We start from the raw sequence: 21,147 nt of genomic DNA on the forward strand, positions 1-21,147 counted from the left end.
CCATGTCCCCTGCATTGGCAGGCAGATTCTTAACTAGGGCACCACCAGGGAAGTCCTCTGTATATTTTTAAAAACAGTTTCCGTTTTCACTGTGTCCCATTTTCTAGGTTCTATAGCTTCTATGAATGTATCCTATTTTGTAGTTTGTACTTCAATTTCAATAAGAGTTAAGAGACAGGTGGGAAATAAAAGCCTGTTTCAGCTTGCCACCTTGAACCAGAAGTCACACTCGCACTTAAATGCAATGGTTTACTCATCACCAGGACCATTTTTTGCCATCATGTAAATCCTGAGAGTTGCAAAATATAGTTTTTGAAATTAGCATTTCACCTTTAATAGACCTTCATTTTATATTTGTGGCAATAGTGGTTTCACATGCATATAACCTAGGATTTATTTAGAAATAACTTATAAAAAATATAAAATTAGCACTAGTATCCAAATTGTATCCACTTTTTTAAAGGTAAAAATAACATAAGTGACCTGTAGAGATTTTGCTAATTTTCTAGGATTATTTTACCATTGGGCTGGTAAAACAATATAAAATGAGAAGTCAGTCTCAGATATCTAGAAACTAATTTCAAAATCATATGACCATCTGCAGAAAGAATGACTTAGGAGCATCTATATATTTATAATTTTTATAGTATCTTTTTTAAGCAAGGGGAAATTTTAAGTAATTAAGGTATACATTTGAAATAGATAATTTTTTTTTTTTTTGAAAGGAGTGGTGGCAAATGTATCAGGTCCATATGATGAATTTTCAGTCTAACATCACACTGAAATCTAACTACTCCATCCTTTCTCTAAACACCTAGCATTCTGCTTATCTCCCAGAGAACAAAAAGTATTTGTTTAATGAGGGGAAGGAACCAAGGGATCATGAAGTAATACTCTGAGTTGTAAAAGACTGTCTTAATGCGTTGAATATATTAGCACATGGATATAACCCAATAGTAAAATATAAGTACACATATCAGGAAGAAAAGTGATACGGACTCTCAAGAACGGGTCACACAAATACCTGCCTATGTAAGGGTCATTCAAAATAGAAAGCTAAGTGCACATTCGATAGAATAGAGATTGTTTTAAAAATGGAAAATCATATGTAATGAAATTAAAATCAAAGGCCCACATTAAAATGGCAAAGAAGTTCTACAAAGAATTCACTCATTTCTTAAGACCATAAGCTAAATTGAGGGATAAATTAGGCATTCAAAATGTCTAGAAGCTAAGCAGATAATTTCCTCAACGATGGGTCCTAAATTTTTCTAGGATTGTACTAAAAGAACAGAGACTGTCTTCTGCAGTCAGAGAGAATACAGTCTCAACAGAACTAATAAATGATGTTAAATATCACATTTTCATTGTTATCTCTTCTAAAATGGTTACAGTGATATTTTTAGTTATGAAAAATTTATTCTAAGAAAATAGGAAAGAAAAAAAGTTCATGGGTGAAGTAAATATTTTCTCACCAAATATACCATTTAATTTTCCACCTCATTCCTGATGATGCCTTTTAGGGTGTCCTTGATGTAGACTTTATAGGATGACGTGGAGGAAAACCATATCAGTTCCCAGAGGAGTGTAGCTGTTAGCATCCGTACAAACCATCAGAACATTGTAGGACTCAAGGCAGGGGGTGCTGGTGGGACAGAAAGACTCATGTTCCTCTTCCTATTCTGGTAAGTTCCCAAGTATCAGGGACTTGTACCAAGTGCAACTAGTAAAAGTCACCTGAGGAAGGAATAAGAATCTTGACTCCTCTTCCATTCCTGTGATCCAGCCATGGTTGCTAAGTGCTTTCATTTTTCCACTTGGGTTCCTCTCATAGATGGGAAAAGTGTTTATGGGATTTCATGAGATGAATTTCAAGGATTCACAGAAATGCGTTTAAGTGTGTCATATGAATCTACATTACAGGAGGATGTGAAAAACTGGATCTCTCATGGATGTTTCCGTGACTTCATGCTGAGTGCTAGCTAGTTCAGCATTGTTACCCAAGAGGAAAATTTCATGGTTCTTGTTAAGAACATTACCTATTATGTTCTATTTCTATTTATTTGTGTTATTTTTCTCTGTGAAGTGACACGGTGAGGATCACATACTGTAAATCAGTGTCATGTTTTAGTAGATAACTCAGTCTTTTTTTAATTTGGCAATCTTTAGTAACTATGACTCTGCAAAGGAAATATCCTTAAAAACAGGAAACTACGAAAATAAGTCTGTGGCTGCAGAATCTCAAACCATGACTTGTAATTGAAGAGACAGTTTTGCTAACGCTTTGATCCATCCATGAATGTATTTAGAGTACAAACAACATTTCCTGCTTTTCTTTCTAAAAAGAAAAACAGACTTTCTGTGTAATCACAGAATACATACAAAGCTATCTCAGTGTCTGTGCCCTGCCTACACAGACACATGTTAATGGCTTCAAGGCATGAAAACACCTCATAAATAGACCCAGACTCCAAAAATATGCTTTTTTAAAATGAGTTAGGGGAAAATTATTTTCCTAATTTGATCACCAGTTTTGAAACATTAAATGTGAACAAAAGTAGCTGTGATTTTCATCAAAATATTTTTACTCAAAGATAATGCCAAAACTTAAGTTGGTAGTACATGGACTCTAAGGAAAAGCCAATATTCTAGAATAATTTATAGACAAGAAAACTGTCTCAGTATGTTAGAGTTGACATTAAACTTAACAAAAAGAATATTAACTAGAATGATTAACTGTCTTTATTTGTCAGATGTGAATTGGCAAATAAGTTTAAAGTAAAAGAGATATAATTATTCTCTTTTGGAGTGGGGGAAATAATAGGTTTTAACACTCACTTATGACTCTTATTTGAGAGACATAGAACATCTGTTTTTTTATAATAACAAAAGCATATATTCGTTCAATAGTTTTGATATCTACTGGTTTTCTGCTGATTACATTCTTTAAATATCTAGAGAAGGACACATACATATATAGTAAAATGAGAAAATATTAAGATGAGAAAAGATTAGACAGAGAAACTGAGAAAATATGAAGAATAACAAAAATGAGGTTTTGAAGTATGTATCTCTCAGAGGCAAGACAGCACAAATGAACATTCTAAGAAGCCAGGCTCCTTGGGCCCCTTGTTTCCTATAAGAAAACAAAGATGCAAGAAAAGGAAAATGTGCACAGGTGATGACAAAAAGAAAGAAAGAAAGAAAGAAAGAAAGAAAGAAAGAAAGAAAGAAAGAAAGAAAGAAAGAAAGAAAAAGAAAGAAAGAAAAAGAAAGAAAGGAAAGAAGGAAGGAAGGAAGAAAGGGAGAGAGAAATAAAGAAAGAAAAAAAAGATTATATATTAAATTAAGAATTAGACATTAGGAGGTGATATAAAAGAGAAAAAAGACCAATGTAAAAAAGTTCAAATACTAGTATTTAGTGACTTGAAACAATAAGGATGTGTAATATTTTGCTTATAACATTGAGAAATACTCATTATAATATGTATGTCCACAAAGGAATGAGAAATGAGAAGTATAATACACCTCTGGCAAGAATCTATGTCGTTAAAACTTTCTGAGTTTTTGGCAATAAATATCAAAAGGCTAAAGTTTTGCATGCGCTTTTACCTGCCAAGTCCAATTCAATGAGTTTAGGGAAATGAATCAGAAGTGTATGGAAATACTGCAGCACAATGGATGGACCCAGAGGTTACCATACTAAGTGAAATAAGTCAGAAAGAGAAAGACAAATACCATATGATAGCATTTATATGTGAAATCTAAAATATGACACAAATGAACCTATCTATGAAACAAAACCAGACTCACAGAGATCAGACTTGTGGTTGCCAAGTGGGAGAGGGGGAGGGAGGGATGGAGTGGGAGTTTAGGATTAGCAGATGCAAACAATTATATATAGGATGGATAAACAACAAGGTCCTACATATCATACAGGGAACTGTATCCAATATCCTGTGATAAACCATAATGGAAAAGAAAATGAAAAAAAAAAATGTATAACTGAGTCACTTTGCTGTACAGCAGAAATTAAACATAACATTATAAATAACTCTACTTCAATAAAATTGTTTTCAAATGTATGGAAATAAGTATGCATATATGTTCTTAGTAGTATTTTTTTTTTTTTACATAGCAAAAAACTGAACGTGAAAAAATTCCGGTAGTTAGTTAAACACTCAAGTAATTTACATCATAATCATATACTGTATTATCATGCAAACATGAAATTATGCTATAGAAGCGTATTTAATCATTCAAACCACTATTCACGGTATAAAATGTTGTTTTCCTATTGGCGGTAGATGATGGATTTTCTTATTATCTTCTTTTTGCTGATGGACACTTACTAAATTTTTTTTTTTTTCTTTTTGGGTCTTAGTTGAGGCATGCGGGATCTTTCATTGTGGCACAGGCTCTTTACTGTGGCGTGTGGGCTTCTCTCTAGTTGTGGCGCGCAGGTTCCAGGGCGCGTGGGCTCAGTAGTTGTGGTGCGTGGCCTTAGTTTCCCCAAGGCATGTGGGATCTTAGTTCCCTGACCAGGGATCCAACCCACATCCCCTGTACTGGCAGGCGGATTCTTTACCACTGGACCACCAGGGAAGTCCTGACACTTACTGAATGTTTTTAAATAATTAAGCATGAACTTTCTAGTATAAATATAATAACAGATATTACTTTGCAGAAATGTTGTTGTGAGTTTTTAAGATATTTGATGAAAATGCTTAGACTTTCAAAGAGACGCCATCTTTTCTCTAATCTATTGGTGCTACAGGAAGAGTAAACCCAGCGTTTCTGATGAGGCTCTACCGGCTCTCCTTGGGCTCTTACCAGTGGAGGCTGGCTGGGAAAGGCACACAGGCTTCCTTGGTCTCTTTGGTGAGGGGGCACCTATGCGGTGGGCAGCTGTTGTTTAGTTCAGGGAACATCCGTGACCCCTCTGGGAACAGCACCCAGATTTTATTTTGGGGAAAAGGCTTCCTGCACTCCAGGGATGTGGTGCAGGCGAGGCTGGGCCAGCCCCTCCCACATGCAGGAGGCCTGGGACTTGCCTTATTGACCTGGATGTTCCATCTCCCTGGCTGCAGGGATTACTCAAGTGTGGACACGTGACTTAAGCCACACTAGTGGACTCCAAGGTGGGACTTCTGCAAAACTTATGGCAATGAGGTGATCTCTTCCTGCTGCGGTTCCCGAACTGAGAGGTTATAAATCTGTAGCTGCTGGTGAAATCAACTAACAAAGAGAAAAACAGAGCTCAGAGGTGGGGTCGGGGAGCCAAAGCTTGACTTGGAGCTTTGATAGAGCTCGAGAGAGTTATTCTCTGCATGGAATCTCTCCTGCATCTCTATGCTTCAGTATATCTCTTTATGTCAGCATATTTCTACCACTTATCTATCTATCTATCTATCTATCTATCTATCTATCTAATGAACAATATATTCCCTGTTGTTTATTTCTGGACCATGAATTCCGTCTTTGCTTCAGTCAGTTCCAGTAGGATTTCTGCACTTACAGGACACCTTACCAACACACATACTCTCCTTATGGAGACACTGTGAAGCTTTAATGAGATGGTGGATCTTAGGTGCTTGGCTGAATGTCTTGTGCCGACTAAGTGCTCAAAATTAGTAGACAGTAATAATGCTGGGAGTGGTTATAACAGTGGCAGTGACATACATACACGGTAAGGTAGCCTGGAAGCTAGGGATGAAATCTTCATCATGGATCTTACCCTTGTTTGGGAAATCATCTGCTGAAACCTAGGAAAACATAGTTTCTCTGTATTCCCTTGCACATCTGTAAATCTGTGATAATTACACTCTCTATACTTACACCTCAGAGAAGTTATGGAGATAAGTGAATGGTTCCTTTCCTCTTCAATATTTTGTTAATACATTACAAGCAACATGTCCAGCCTAGTATTTATTCAATTTGTTTACTTCCACAGATAAACTTGTGTTTCTCGGGTTATGAACCACATCTATTAATCCTCTTTCTATCACCGGCATCTAGCCCAATAGCTGGTACATGATAGATGCAGGAGGGCAAAATGATGCCCCCCCAGAAGATGTTACATCCTAATCCCCAGAACCTATGAATATCTTGTAACGTGGCTAAAAGGAATTGAGGATGCAGATGGAATTAAGGCTGCTAATCAGCTGACAAAATAGGAAGTTTACCAAGTGAGACTAATCTAATCACACGAGATCTTAAAAGGGGAGAGAGGTTGAGTCCAGCGGGTAAGAGAGATGTGACATGTGAATAACTTGCTTCTCCACTGCTGACTTTGAACTTGGAGCAGTAGAACCACAAGCCAAGGAATGTGGGTGGCTTCAAGAAGCTGGGCACTCTCCTTGGTGGGCAGCCAGCAAGGGAACAGGGACTTTGGTCCTACAATAGCAAGGAGCTGAATTCTGCCAACAGTCTGAATGATCAGGGACCAGGTCTTCTCCTAGAGGTTCCAGGAGAAACTTTGATTTCAGCCCGGTGAGATCCAACTTCTGACATACAGAACTGTGAGATAACATATTTGTGCTGTTTTGAGCCACTAAGTTTGTGGCAATTTGTTAAGGCAGCAATAGAAAACTGAGGCAATGAGTCTTGCGCAAATTTATGTTGAATGAGTGAAAATGCAAGAGAAAATACTCAGGGCGGAACAGAACACACTTCTTAGGAAGTAAAATGTGGAGGAGAAGGCTTCCCTGGTGGATCAGTGGTTGAGAGTCTGCCTGCTGATGCAGGGGACATGGGCTCGTGCCCCGGTCCAGGAAGATCCTGCATGCCGCGGAGCGGCTGGGCCCGTGAGCCGTGGCCACTGAGCTTGCGTGTCCGGAGCCTGTGCTCCACAACGGGAGAGGCCACAACAGTGAGAGGCCCGCGTACTGCAACCAAAAAAAAAAAAAAATGTGGAGGAGAGAATATAATTTCATATACATCTACCACATTTCTCCTCAGACATTTCTCTCTAGCACAGCAAGCATTTTACAGTAAAAGTAGGAAGAGCTAATGACCCTCTGGAGTCAAGCTTGTGATGAGAAGGTCACGACTGAGAGAAGCTTGGCTACTCCAGTTACAAAATAAATTCTGGTGTAAAGGGAGAAAACAGAAGAGCAGTGAACTGTGCCAAGTCAGGGAGCCAGATGCCTTGGCTTCTACTGATGGCTTCAGTGTGAACTCGGGGAAGAGACTTGGTTTCTCTATTCTTCAGTTTTCTTTTCTGCTGGATTTAACCACTGAGCTATCACGTGGGATGAATATGACTGAGGAAAGCCCGTGCCTGCTTCCTCACTTGTGCAGACTTTTCTAGGTGATCACTGAATCCACTAACGGTCCCGACCTCAATCCTCTTTACAGTCCAGACCCAACCGTGCACGGAGCCAATGGGAAACCCACCCTCAAGAGCTGGACAACAGCTCACGTCCTATCAGCTCTAAACCTCGTGACTTTACACATGGAGTTTCCCTAATTATATGTTCATGTTTGCTTCTTTTGTGCTAATTGATGGAGCTCATGATTTCTAATACACTCCATGCTTTTCCTGATGCTCCATGCATTTAAATTTTATCTCTTTGTGGAAAGAATAATAGAAGCGAACAGGTATATAAACCTTTCTTCTTGTAAGGATTGAGATTTGGAATTTGAAAGCTGTCCACAAATCTCATAAAACTGTTATATAAAATTATGAGTCTGCATTTCCTTCTGACACTACAAGAGTAGGCTGGAAATGATGAGAACAAACACATCTCCAAATGGAAGACCATTATATCTAGAGATAGAAAGTTCATTTAGCTAGGTTCTCCCCCCCGCTTTTCATTAGGATTTATTTTTTAGAGCAGTTTTAGGTTTACAGCAATGTTGAGCACAAAGCACAGAGAGATTAGATTTTCCAAAAGAAAACTTCACTAACTGCAATTCCGTGACATGAAAAGTTTGCAGATTCAGGTTTAAAATCTTCTAATCATGAAGCCATGAAAGGGTGGATACAGTACACACAAGAGCTTTGCAAAGTGAATGTGGTTCTAAATTCCTTCAAAAGGAGATTCGTGAAATTCATGAAAATCATTTTATTTTACAGTTAAAACCGATCCGTACTGGTTAATACTCTTTTTCATCATTACTCTCTCTCTGCATAATTATTATCCTCTAACTCCTCTTGGCTGAGTTCTCTCTTTGCCTTTATAATTCCTTTTTATTGCTTCCTCTCCTCTAATCCTCTAGAACTTTTGAAGTACGCAAAATCTGTCTTCATAGAAGGGTTAGACATTATTCTCTTCTTGAACAAACAATACTGAATGTATCTGTTCTATTCCAAAATTGCCAGGCAGAGCTCAGAGCCGCCCTAACAAAGTTCCACAGTCTGGGCAGCTTAAAAACAGTACTTTATGGTCTCACAGTTTTGGAGGACGACAGTCTGAAGTCAGAGTGTTGGCAGGGTTGTAGGTGATGGTATTCCCCCTGTGTTTCAACCCATTGTGTTCCCTGTGGGTGTGTCTGTGGGTACGAATGTCCCCTTGTTATAAGTACACTTCTGTGAGATGAATTGAGATGTTAGAGCCCTAACCTCCTGCACCTCAATGTGACTGTATTTGGAGACGGGACCTTTAAAGAGATGACTGAGTTAAAATGAGGTCTTTAGAGTGAGCCCTAATTCAATGAGATTCCTTATGAAAAGAGTAAATTTGGACACCCAGGATGACCCCTGGGTGCACAGACAAAGGGAAGACCTTGTGAAGACACAGTAAGAAGGTGGCCCAAGGAGAGAGGCCTTTGGAGAAACGAAACCTGCCAACACCTTGACCTTGGACTTCTGGCTTCCAGGACTGCGGGATAATACATTTCTGTTGTTTAAACCACCCTGTCTGTGGCACCTTGTTACATGGCAGCCCTAGCAGATGAACATACCCACTGGGCAGGCAGCACTGGATTAGGGCCCATCCTGATGTCCTCGCTTTAGCCTGATTACCTCCATAAAAGACCCTATTTTCATATAAGGTCACATTCTGAGATATTGCAGGTTAGGACTTGAATTGGGGGGCAGGGGGCAAGTTAACCTTGACGCTCACTTAAAATGTAAATTCCATAAGTGAGGTGTCACTTCGTTCATCAGGCTTAAAGTCCTAGCATCCCAGGTGAGTAAGCAATGTGCATGATGAGGTCCGGACAGCATTCAACCTGAGTCTTTATCTTGCCTGTGACAGAAGGATGGAACGTGAGGGACAAAATGGCTTTCAAAGGAAACACTGATATTCTCTCTGACTCCAACAGGGGGACGTGTTGTTAAAGTGCATCTACCTGTCAGCCCCCTCTCTGGAATCGTCAGACTATCGCCGGCAGACAGAGGCAGGCAGGAGGCAGCTGGTGGCCCTGCAGGGTACAACCTTCACCTTCTGGCTTCCTTGGGCTTCTCCCCACCTTGGATGGTCCCTTCATCTTCATAACAGGGCCCATCACAGATTGCTCCCCATTAGTTAATTCATTCGAAATTTGTTTATTGAGCACAGACTGTGTCAAACACCTTTCTGGGCACCGGGCATACAGCCATAAACAACATACATGTTCAGATAAATCTCCCAAAGCAGGAAGAGAATGCTTCAGGATATGAAAATTATTTCCAGAGAAAATTTAAGAAATTATTTTGAACAATGACTGCATCACGGATATAAAAACGGACCTCCTACATCTTACTCATTTGAAGAAAACTTTACATTGAACCCAAAGAGTAAACATTATAATGATCTGATACATTAGAAATTATGACTAACGATAACCATCTCATCTGGTAAAGTCAAGCCGAACCACCAAAAAGACAAGATTTCAAAATGGAGACAAATTGGTTCACTTTCCATTTTTAAAATGTATCGAATGCATTATTTCCTTATGGGACTCAAACCTACTGAACACAAAGCAGAAGGTAGATTCACAATTATTTAGGCAAACATTTTAGAGACCTTGGTTCCTTGTCTTTACCCTTCATAGTAATATATCTGTAGGTTTGCATGTGTGCAGTCTAAAAAACTTGCTCACTAATCTGACTGAAAAAGCCAGCCATCTAAACACAAAATCTTCCAAAGAACAGCGCCAGACAGTTCTCCTTTCTTTAAGCAGAAAGAATGGCCCAGGTAGAAAATATATGTGATGTTTATTTTTAATATAATATGTGATGTTGTAAAATCAGGATGTGTGTGTTGAACTACTGGAAACGGCATTGCACACACCACAAGCTGTGTCCCCACCTTCTCTTTTCTTACAGAGGGACCTTCTCCAGCTGGACAGCAGAAACGAGACATTTGCTTACAGGTTAATTTCAGGACTGACCGAATGGCCACTTTCCGTTCCACCAGCGATACAGACACTGGACTAATAGCCAGGAAAGGTGGGTCTATCCTGGTTTCTGCAATAATAGGTTTCAGGGGGTCAGCTGTCTTTAATCCTGTATAAAAGCAACATCAGACTAGATGACGTCTATAATTCAGGCTTGTTCTCAAATTGACTGAATCTATAATCACGTGAGATCACTGCAATGTCCAAAGCAGTTCAGTACCCAGAACAGCTACAGGGTGGGGATACACACTTCACAGAGAGGCTTGATTGCAGAGATGTTTAACTGCAGATGAAGTTAGTAAACGCCTTCACTGAATAAGGTTTCGCCTGTTCTAGGAGATTCCTCTTTGTGCAGAGTTACCACTCCTAAACCGAATTCCAGAGCTGAAATTCTTCCTCTATCTTACTACTTTGCTGCCATGTCAGTCATAAACAGCTCTGAGTCTTGTCAGTCACGAAGCTTTCTGGGGATGCTGTGAATCTCTGTAGAACGATGTGTATTTCACCCTCCTCCTTGCTCTAGGGAAGCTCTCTAAACGTTTTCTTTCAACCTCCATCTGAGTACAGACCAACCAACTCATTGCCCAGGATGCCCTGCCCTGGTCCTGTCGGAGCAGCATTCGATAGTTCTGGCTTCAGTAAAGGATAGTCGTCCATCCTAGGGAGTTCAGAGGTCAAGACATACCAGCCAGGCCAGCAAGTTATGCTGCTGCTACGGATTACCAGGCAATTGTGAGATGATGTCACTAGGATCCTCTCCAGGTGGCACCAAGGAGGACCGCTTTCTGCTCAATGCACCTGCGGTGCTCACGTGCCTGGGGACAGGCCAGGAAGTGGCTGCAGGCTCCGCCCTTCCTGGCTCCAGAAGCAGCAAGCTTGGGGCTCCCTGCCATAGAGACTGGACACACCTTGGGGCTGATTCAACTCCAAGCCATGCAAAAGCTCCAGGCACGGTTTCCTCAACTCTCCCTGGTCTAATCCCTTTCATTTCTCCTCTTAGATCAGGTAAGGTAGAGAGAGAAAATGCAGAAGTACAACGTGGACTATGTTAGAACTTCTCCAAGGTTTGTCTAGGTGTGCGGGCTTGGGAGGGTATGGTCAGTTTTATCAGCACACCTGGAGGTAGATGAGTTTATCACCAGTCCTTCCTGGCTCGCCAGCGAGGGTCATCCAGGGGGACCTGGAGCGAGATGCCAGCCTCCACTAACACAGACAAGGATGGACTCTGCATTATCTGGAGCTGGGGTGCTTTGCCCTCATTTTGGACCAAGGGGTGCCCATCTGACTCAGATTCTGCCTGGACCAAGGGGCGTCCACCTGACTCAGACTCTGCCCTCAACATCCAGGAGGGCTGCGTGTGCTGGAGACCCAGACCCATCAGCCACTTGTAGAGATGAGGAAATGGAAACCCAGTGGGTACGACGTTCCAAAATTCATAGCTATGGGCAGAATCCACCAACCTAATTTCTACTCTGGGGCTCTTTCCCTGCATTAGTCCCCTCGCTCAAGGCAAACTTGAACTGTTGGGGAAGCACATGGAGGTGGACGTCAGGGAAGATGACTTTAAGTATGAGGACCTGAACTCAGGTCTAACTCTATGAATTTAATAAGCCTCCAAAAGTGCAGTGTTTTAATGGAAAACGATGTCCCAAACACATGAAGTTACTACATGCTACTTAATTTTTTAAAAATAACTTCTTCTCATATTTATTATTTATTCTGATCATACTGTCTTCCTTCACATTTCTCTTTTGGTCTAAATTTATATATATACATATATATTTATATAAATATTTTGGATCTACATATTTTGTAGATTTATATATATATTATATATATATATATATATATATATATATATATATATATATATATATATATATATATAAAGACTTTGTATGACATCACATGGTGCTATAACTAGCTGGTATTTCATTGTTCCTTTTTCAGAAAAAAAAGACCCTTGAGTTTTAGAAAATAATCAAACATATTCACACACTGGAGAAGGTACGGGGATTAAAGATATCATAGACGTCCAAATTAAAATTTATAGAGAGCAGGTTTTCCTACTGAAATACTAATTTGGTGAGAAAATCTTTTACATAATCTTTCTAAAAATCTTCATCAACTCCCCAGATGTGTGAGATACAATTTAGGGAATGTTTTTTCACAGTTGTCAACTCTCTCCTGTGAATGACATGCAACATTAAAAAATGCCTTTCGGACTCGATCAATATGCATATCCAAGTATTTTCCCCCATCTTTTTCTCTCAAAGGATTATTATAATGACTTCCTTGCCTGCGGGAAATAAACCGCTTTAGGTCCCCTGCAGAGGCAGAGCCTAGCCACCAGGGGGCGCCCGTCCTCCATCACTTCATAATCAGACCTGTCACTCTAACGAGCAACAACAGCCCGCCGTGTTTTCCCAGGAGGCGGAAATATAACCTCATGCTTGTCACAGCTAAAAAATGAAATGCAGAATTTACACAGAATTCTCAAAATGTTTTATCTCCATTGTCAGTAACCCCCAGCAGATCTACTTTTACTTTATTTTTTCTTTCAATAATTCACCTATGAAAAATACAGCAGCAAATCAGGTAGGGTCTGTCTTATCCATCAATCAAGTGGCAATTTTCCTAATGCATGTTACCATAGCACCCGCAGCCTGAGATGCTCTGCTACTTCTGTGTTGTTAGTGTTGGCTCACCATTCCAGGTAAGCAATCCAGGATTTCTCTAGTGGATTCTAGAAGAATGCGAGGGAGTGTGCAGGGGGGGAAACCCGCGTAATTATCACCATGATGGGTTGACAGAACAGAACCCACAAAGGACTCCACCCCCTCACTCTGAAGACGAAGAAACAGTTCCTAAAATAGCAGAGTATTGTGTGAACCCAGCTTGAGAACAGAAGCCACCTTGAAAAGTTTTAACTCAATAAAGCCTGACATCCAATGATGGGCTTCACCCTGACAGCACCTTGGAATTTCTCCCTAATTAATTTCTCAAATGCCCCTTCAGCAACGCCTCAGTTTTATCCTCTAACAGAAAAAACCAAGAGAGATCTCAGGCAAAGTGTCTTTCCTTCATCACCTAAAACAGAAGCAGAACTTAACAATAGGAGGAGGCTCTTCTCTCTAGTTTTGTGGTTAGAACATCTGTCCTTCACCTTCAACAACAGCCTCAGTCAAAGACATTGTACAGCCACGGACATGCATTCTCAGATATTTCATTTTTTAAAAATAAGCTACCGGCTTGCTAAGGATCATAGCAGCAGATGACCAAAATATAGACATGTAAAACACTCCCATGTAGGACATGGGTAAGTAATATAAGCCTCATAAAGAAATGATGCAATAAGGTTGCATCTAATAACTTACCAAAATTTTAAGTAACTCCTGATTATTTAAAGGAATTTTGTCTGTTCTGAACCCTCTAACTGGTTCCCTGATCCCAAGGACTGAGATGTACTTTTTTGGATGGATAACAGGAATTCTAAGCATCAATATACATCTAATAAAAGCCTAGATGACAGGAAGAACTGGAGTCCTGTAATCCCAGTCTCTAAAAGATTGGATGATGCAGAGGACGCTAGGAAAAAAAGCCATAATCACACCACTGGTTTGTCACCATGGAGAAGCACCTTGAACAAAATTGACCCTCACTTGGACAGCATCTGTCAGCGAGCCTTTTGCAGTCATGTGCTCACTGAGTACTTTTCTGAGATTGATTTTTAGAGGAAATCTCTTTCCTTCTGGAAGCTTCTGAATTGGATATATTTCCATTGGTAGGGAGACCATTATTAAAGGAATTTGAAGGAAACTCCATCTATTCCTTCAACTCTTGATGATAAGTGATTATATTTTTCAGCATATAGAATGGCAATAAGAACATTTATTAATTTTTTTAAAAAGAGGAATTACTGGAGGCAAGATAAAGACCAACCTACTTAGTGAATTCCTTTTAGTGAAATTGGGTTTAGTGATTGTCATTTACTCATTTCACTGAGGGGGGCGTCCAGCAGATGTGCTGTTCTGTGTGAGCTGAAACGTGACAGTGAGCCCGCTTCCCAGTGGGCCTCAGGTCATGTGCAGCCAACTGAGGAACTAGGAAAAATACTCCCATTTCTCGACTAGACTTAGTCTCATTCTGAGTACAGAAGACGCTTCATTCAAAATGCGTAAAAGGTGCGTGAGATGACTCAATATTTACTCCAAGTATACCTGAAAGGTGAGTTCTTTGGATCTTCATGTCTATCTGTAAGAGGTGAACCTTCAAAGATTGTGTGACAATGTTTGTGAACAAATGTTTTATATGTAAAAGTCTTACTAGTTTCCCTACAAATGTGAGGCCACTGGGCTCCTGGGCAGGGTTTCACCAGTGGCCCCGGGAGCTCACTTCTTCCTAGAAGGAGATGTTCTGGGGGCCCTGGTGACTGGGGCCCTCATCAGTCGTGACATGGCAGCAAGCGATTCCCACCTGCAGCAATCTCTCCTGTTCAAGTCCAGCAGCCAAACTCAAGGGACCTCTGTGACCTGCGGTGGATAAAGGATGGCTGCTAATGATCAAGACATAGAATTCTTCCAGGAAGCCTGGGTCACAGCTTAGAAAAGAGGATCCATCTGAAAATTAGTACCATTTTTTTGTCAAAAATTTTCACAGCACTCAGGGACCAAATGCCTTCATAATTTATTCTGCACATTTTTGAGAAGTAAGAAAAAGAACATAGGCCCAGCTGACAGTGGGGAAAGAAGAGTCAGATTCCCAAATATTCAGTGATGAGATTCTCCCAGAAAGCTTCTAATTTTGGTGGCATTTTCCCCTAGATACGACAAATGACAAATCTCTCTTTTCCTGTTTGTTTTCCTTAATGATGTAGATGAAAAAATCTGACTTTGAAAGACTCAAAGACAATTAAAAATATAAGATAGACTTTCTGCACATGTGCAAAAAGAGATTAATTTCCATGTTTAGCTTTCTGATGGCCTTGAAAGTGTATAGGGAAGGCGATGAACATTCAAACCTGTATTTCAGATTCAAACATACAGATAAGGGACCAGGAAGCAGGAGGAGATAAAGACAGATGCCTCTCCCTTCATCTGAGGTTCTTTTCTGCTCTGAGAATCTAGTGAAGCTGTTGACCTTCTCTAGGAAAAAAGCTACATGCATGAGAATGAACAAGAATACAACCTTTACATAAAATTCCAGAAGTTTCTCAGAAGTCCTAAAATCACGGACGCCTCATTGGCCCTTAAGTCAAGAGATGAAGACCTTATCTTGATGACCATTTATTGAAGTTTTGTGTGGAAGACAAATAAATGAATAGCCTGTGACTGGTGAATTTTGGCTCAGATTCAAAGGAAGAAGGTGTTAATATCTTCCTTCCTTCCTTCCTTCCTTTTTTCTCTCTCTTCTCTCTCTCTCTCTCTCTCTCTCTGCCTTCCCAGTAGAGAGGAACCATATGAAAAATGATCTCAGCATCAAATCAGTGGAATCACAAAAATAATTGGTAAATCACTTTACATTCCACAAATCGCTTCCTTATGTACAATGGCTATCGCCTATGGGTGACGTATCTCGTGCAGCTTGTCTATCTGTATTCCTCACTGCAGACATGCCTGAGGGGGAATGCTATCACTAATGTACTAATGAGAAGGTGGTGGCTCGGAGAGAATGCATTAATAGAAATAGGAGGAAAGCCCCTGTCTCTTAACCTTCATCCTGATATTCTTCGCAGAAGTTTGGGCAGCATACAAGTCATCCAGTGTGTAGGCAGGCTTTCAGGGGAGAGCTTTGCTTCACAGGCTCTTGATAACACATCACTTAGAACAGTATAGGTTATGGATAGGCATGGAAATACGTGTTCTAGAAAGAATTTGATAAATTCTCATGTTGAGCATCTCAACACGTCACTCTGCTTAGAAGGGTCTCACAAAGTTTATTATAAGGAGAGGGGTTTTCATGTTTCCTCGTACATATGATGGTGTCTTATCCTGAAAACTTGAAAACAAAACATGCTACAACTCAAGCCATCCAGTTACAAGGACACGTAGCACATTTTTACTGAGAGAGTGTGGAGCAACAACTCTGATGATCACATTTCTGCAGCAAAGTGGATTGTTCTCACTTGTCTACTCAGCATGTATTTTTAAAAAGCAATCTACTCTTATCCTTTGCATCTTATTCTATGTCTAAATTGTGTAACACTTATAAATACCCAGAAATTGAATGCTGCTATTGGTGTTTTGCCCAGTCTGAGTCATTTGGTGAAAGAGGTAAACAATTTAACCGGACTCTAATACACATACACACACACGGGTAACTTAAATGGGCATTTCTTTATACTCTCGATACTTATTTAAGATAAAGTAACATAACACTTCTCAGAAAATAGATTTGGGACCTAAACTTGTTACCAATCTGAAGAAGAAACATAATTTTACCGCCTTATCACGTCATCTGTTCTTAGGTTAATACAAAGATAAGGCAGGTAGAACCCAACCGACTCTAAGGCAAATTTAAGCAAATCCAAAGATTGCTGACATTCTTCCATTTTATCCTTTTACAAACTTAATGATGGTGGTCATAGGTAGACGACACATCACGTGGCATCTCCAAATCAGTTTCGGGGTCCTTTCAGGGTTTCTGTGAAGGAAATCATGCAATAATCCCAGCCAAATCTTGAGGGTTACACAGGTGGAAGGAAACCCCCAGCCAAACAAACACCACATAAGAAGCAGATCCACCACGAGAGGCTGGGTGCCAACGCCTGCCCTGCACTGTACCTGTACAGATGAAACTGGAGAGTCCCCCGTAGACGACTTCATCATTGTCGGGCAATATGAACGGACACCTCGTCTGAACCTCCAAACAGTATTGCTTGCAAGGAATTGTCTTTCTGCAGTTCAGCTGTGCGACTTCAAAATACTGGGAACACAGCCAGGCTTTGTAGACAATCTGAAAAAAGAGAAGAATCAAAAATAGGGCGGGATGACAACAGTTCTGACTAATAAAGGACATGCTGTACTGTGAGAAGCATGCTAGGGTTTCAAGCGGATCATAAGAAAACTCACACTTGGAGAAAGTGTATTCACGCAAGGCCAGCAGCAAGTGATGTCTTGGCAACAGAGCAAAACATTTTTGGATTGAGCCCTTAAGAGAATGCAAAAGGTAATGTGGCATTTGAGGGGATGTAACTCATGTGCAAAACAGTGGAGTTAAGCAGGGCCTGAAGTTTTTAAAACCCAATGATATACAAGAAAGGAGATAACTGGATCCACCGTGGTTATTTATTACAGGGTGCGAGGTGAGCCCTGCAGACACCGGCTATTCCCCTCAAGGGCACTAGATGGCGCTGAGTCCCCTACAAAGATGCCCCTGCGGGCTGTGCAGAGGCGGCTGGTTAGAGCTTGAACTCCAGGGCACAGAACAAGCAGGGGCGGGCATTTAAATTGATGACTCACATCAAATGCATTAAATATCTCATCGTCCGAAAGCCGGGAAACACCCAACCTAAATCAGACACTTTATGTCGTGGTGTGGTGAGGAGAACGAGGAAGGAAACCACATCAGAACCGCAACTTGGACCTTTAGATACTGTGATCCGCATCAATATTCGATAAGTATTTGCTTAATTTAATAAAATGTGAAAGGACTATGACTTCACCTAGCTCTTTGTTTTTGGTAGGTATTTAGGAAAGTAGATATTGAAAAAATGCCTTTTTCTAATATAAGGGAACAAGTTGAAACTAGGCCCAAATAAAACAATGGCAAAGTATCCTCCATACAGATGGCTGTGACTCAGGTATTTCCCAGACCCTTGGCTCTGATGTCTTCTGTTTACCTGTTTCTAAGGTTAATACTAGCCTGGTAAGATTCTGTCGCCTATGTTCTCCCTGGAAAAGTGGACGGTGTACCGTTAAAGGTACACTAAGAGATCATAAATACCTGACAATAATAGCAAGAGTAATAGCGAGTATTTATCAATTTCACACTCTGTTCTAAGCAAGTTACATACATTTTTCCCCATGTAATTCTTAGCACACGCATAGAAGGTAACTATTGGTCACACTTTGCACACGGATAATAATTAGCAATGGAAGTAAGTGGACAATCTAGAATCCAAGCAGAATCTAGATAACTCTTGACAATATACTGTGAGGAGGATGCTTGTTTCAGGAAAGGGAGAGAAATAAACAGCTCTGAGATACTTTCCAATGGTGCCCTTTTATTTTTGAGGGAGGGGGTTTGAGAAAGTTAGATGTTCTGTGGTGGCACAAAACCAAAGAAACAAGATGATTAACTTTTAAAAGCCCTAAAGGATTTTCAGAGAAAAGCACATGATGACAAATGAATACACTTGTCTTCTTTCATAAGAGCTCCGTAGTATAAGGAAGACCAGAAATCTTTTTTATAATGGCTTAGCCTTGTCCTATGGAGAGACATACTAAGTCATCACTTTTCTAGGTGTCACTGAATAATATAAACGATTATCTGATGCTAAACAATAATTTTGGGAAGGAACAAAAATAGGTTTAAGGTCTCTGATGCCAAATGATGGGTTCAACTACGTTTACCCCCATCTCTCCTGGGGGGCTTGTACTTTCCTCTCTCTGTGGAAGTTACGTCTGCCGGGTACCTACGCTCGTGACGGACGTCTCACCCCAGCCCTTCTCTGCTCCTGCCCCTTGGAAATCACTGCTGACGGTACAACACATTGCTTGACAGCTGCCCATCCTACAGTCAATAGAAAATACTCTCAAGCTACCGTCTAGAAAAGGAACAGACTAGACTATTAAAATGGCCTAAAAAAGAATGACATTTTTACTTAATAGCTGGGTAACAATTTTCTCTTTTTCTCCCAGAGCTTTTTCTCATTTCTTATGTTTCCCCCTGAAACCCTTGAGATGGGTTTGGGAAATATTTTACAAATAAAGAACCTGAGTTAGAGAGAGATTATAATAGCAAATGGACAGAATTCAGGCCGGCACTTCCTTCACTGGGCCCTGGGGTAGCTGGACCTCTTCTGAGAGGAAGTGGAAAGTGATGACAACCTGACAAAAGGTGGGTCTCTGGAGTCCTCGAGGGGAGGGGTGGCAGTTCAGAGTGGAAAGGTCCTAGGGATCCTCTAGCTAAGCCTCACATTTTAAAGTGAGAACTGGGGCCTAGGAAGATCACAGCTGATGGCAACCTCAAACCCCTGCCTTCTTGGATGTTGTTTTAATAACACAGCACACTCTTGGGAAGGCATCAACAGATTCATTCTAACGTACCTTTTTTTCTTTTTTACAAGTCACTTCACCCCAGATCTGCACTTTCCAAACCTCCCCTTGAAATTCTGCGCAGTGGCTGTAATAATCACACCCCATCCCCGGGCTGATTTCTGGGTCTTCTCTGCACCAACATCACTTTACAAATCCCCTCTGTTTTGCGGGCCTAACTGAAGGTGTGAGGACAGGAGGGGAGATCCCAGGGAGCTGTGGTCTACTGAACTCATTTCCAGATTCCCGATGAAGACTAGTTTTTTTTATTTTTAAAGATAATTCTCAGTTTTCAGGAAAGTTCTGGTTGTAATGGCACAAGCATGGTTGAGAGAAAAATCCCAGGAGACAGACTGAGCGAGGGGTCTCTATTCCCTGATGACGGGAAGTGATGTTAAGCTACGGGACTCTAGGATGGGGATGCTTTATGTGGCTAGAAATATTGTTCATTACGGGTTATACCCAGTGCCCTGAATAATCATGTTTTTCAGGCTCCTCCTTACAAGTGACGTCATCATGCACCAGTGTGACGTCAGCACGCACCGGGTCTCATGACCATGGCTCACCTCCCATAGAGCCTTTCACAAAATGCCCCAGGTTCGTATTTTTCCCATAGGGGCTTGGATTCTCATTTCTTTTAAGTATACTTGCCGCCCTCCCCCAAAATCTATATTCACGTTTTAGAGCAAGGGAACCAATTTATATTGCAAATATATGTTAGCTGGCTGAAAAAATATGTCGGTTATAATTTTTTATTATTAAGAAAAATGTCAGGTATGGACCATGGTCGTCATCTTCAAATTAGAAGCTCGTTTTCCCTTTTCCCCCAAGAATTACTAAGGGCTTACTCTTCTTACATGTATACCACGTGTTGATGCGTTTTCTGAGGCCCTTCCCTGGCAGCTCTAACGCGTGAGTGGCGTGTGTCTGGAGCGTGCGGGGCTGAAATCACTGGTTACGTAAGCAGCAGTCTGCGGTGGCGACCGCCTCGGGCTAGTGCACTTTGATGCACAAGGCATGTTGTTACAGTTGTGAGTGGGGCAGGAGGTTGAAAGAAATGTTCATATGCGTATATCTGAGCGTCTTTCCTTAGCTCTGTGTCAGTGTCTGGTTAAAGCACACGTGGCACCCAGAAAATGGAAATACTGCCATATTTTAAGAGGGAAGCAAGAAAACAATCCCTGCTTGAGGATGCGCCAGGTCATCTGAGGAAGAATATTCAGAGATGGACAGTGTAAGGAGACAGGCTCCTTGATCCGCCAAAGACTTACAATGTCAGCACACCTTGTCCTGTGGGGCTGCATCTTGGCTCCATTTCCTGTGTCGAATGCAAATGCCTTCCTGTTTTCTCTTGGTGACCCACTTCGTGGGTCCTGTTAGAACACTTGGTCTAATCCCCCGAACTTCAGAACGGCCCTTGCTTCCTGGCACCGCCCTATGTTTTTAGGTCCACCCAATCCATTCTCACCACCACCCTAGGCTCAGTCCCTTCAGGAGAGGTAATCCGTCTGAAAAAGGCAGGGCCAGCCCGGCTCCACCTGCTTGTCACGTGCGATACCTGGAG

The 21,147-nt window shown here is 41.0% G+C and overlaps 1 protein-coding gene across 2 annotated transcripts in view; it reads right to left on the bottom strand.

The window, feature by feature from the left end:
- The window catches only part of NALF1 (NALCN channel auxiliary factor 1), a 591,636-nt gene that overhangs the window by 15,511 nt on the left and 554,978 nt on the right, over positions 1 to 21,147 (bottom strand). For both annotated transcript variants that reach the window (XM_081214841.1, XM_081214842.1), the window contains exon 2: positions 17,109 to 17,280. In XM_081214841.1, coding sequence (XP_081070967.1) covers positions 17,109 to 17,280 — 172 coding nt within the window. The remainder of the gene's footprint in view (positions 1 to 17,108; positions 17,281 to 21,147) is intronic.

Source organism: Mesoplodon bidens (genome assembly GCF_964165515.1).
Source record: "Mesoplodon bidens genome assembly, chromosome: 17".
NCBI classification, from domain to species: Eukaryota; Metazoa; Chordata; class Mammalia; order Artiodactyla; family Ziphiidae; genus Mesoplodon; species Mesoplodon bidens.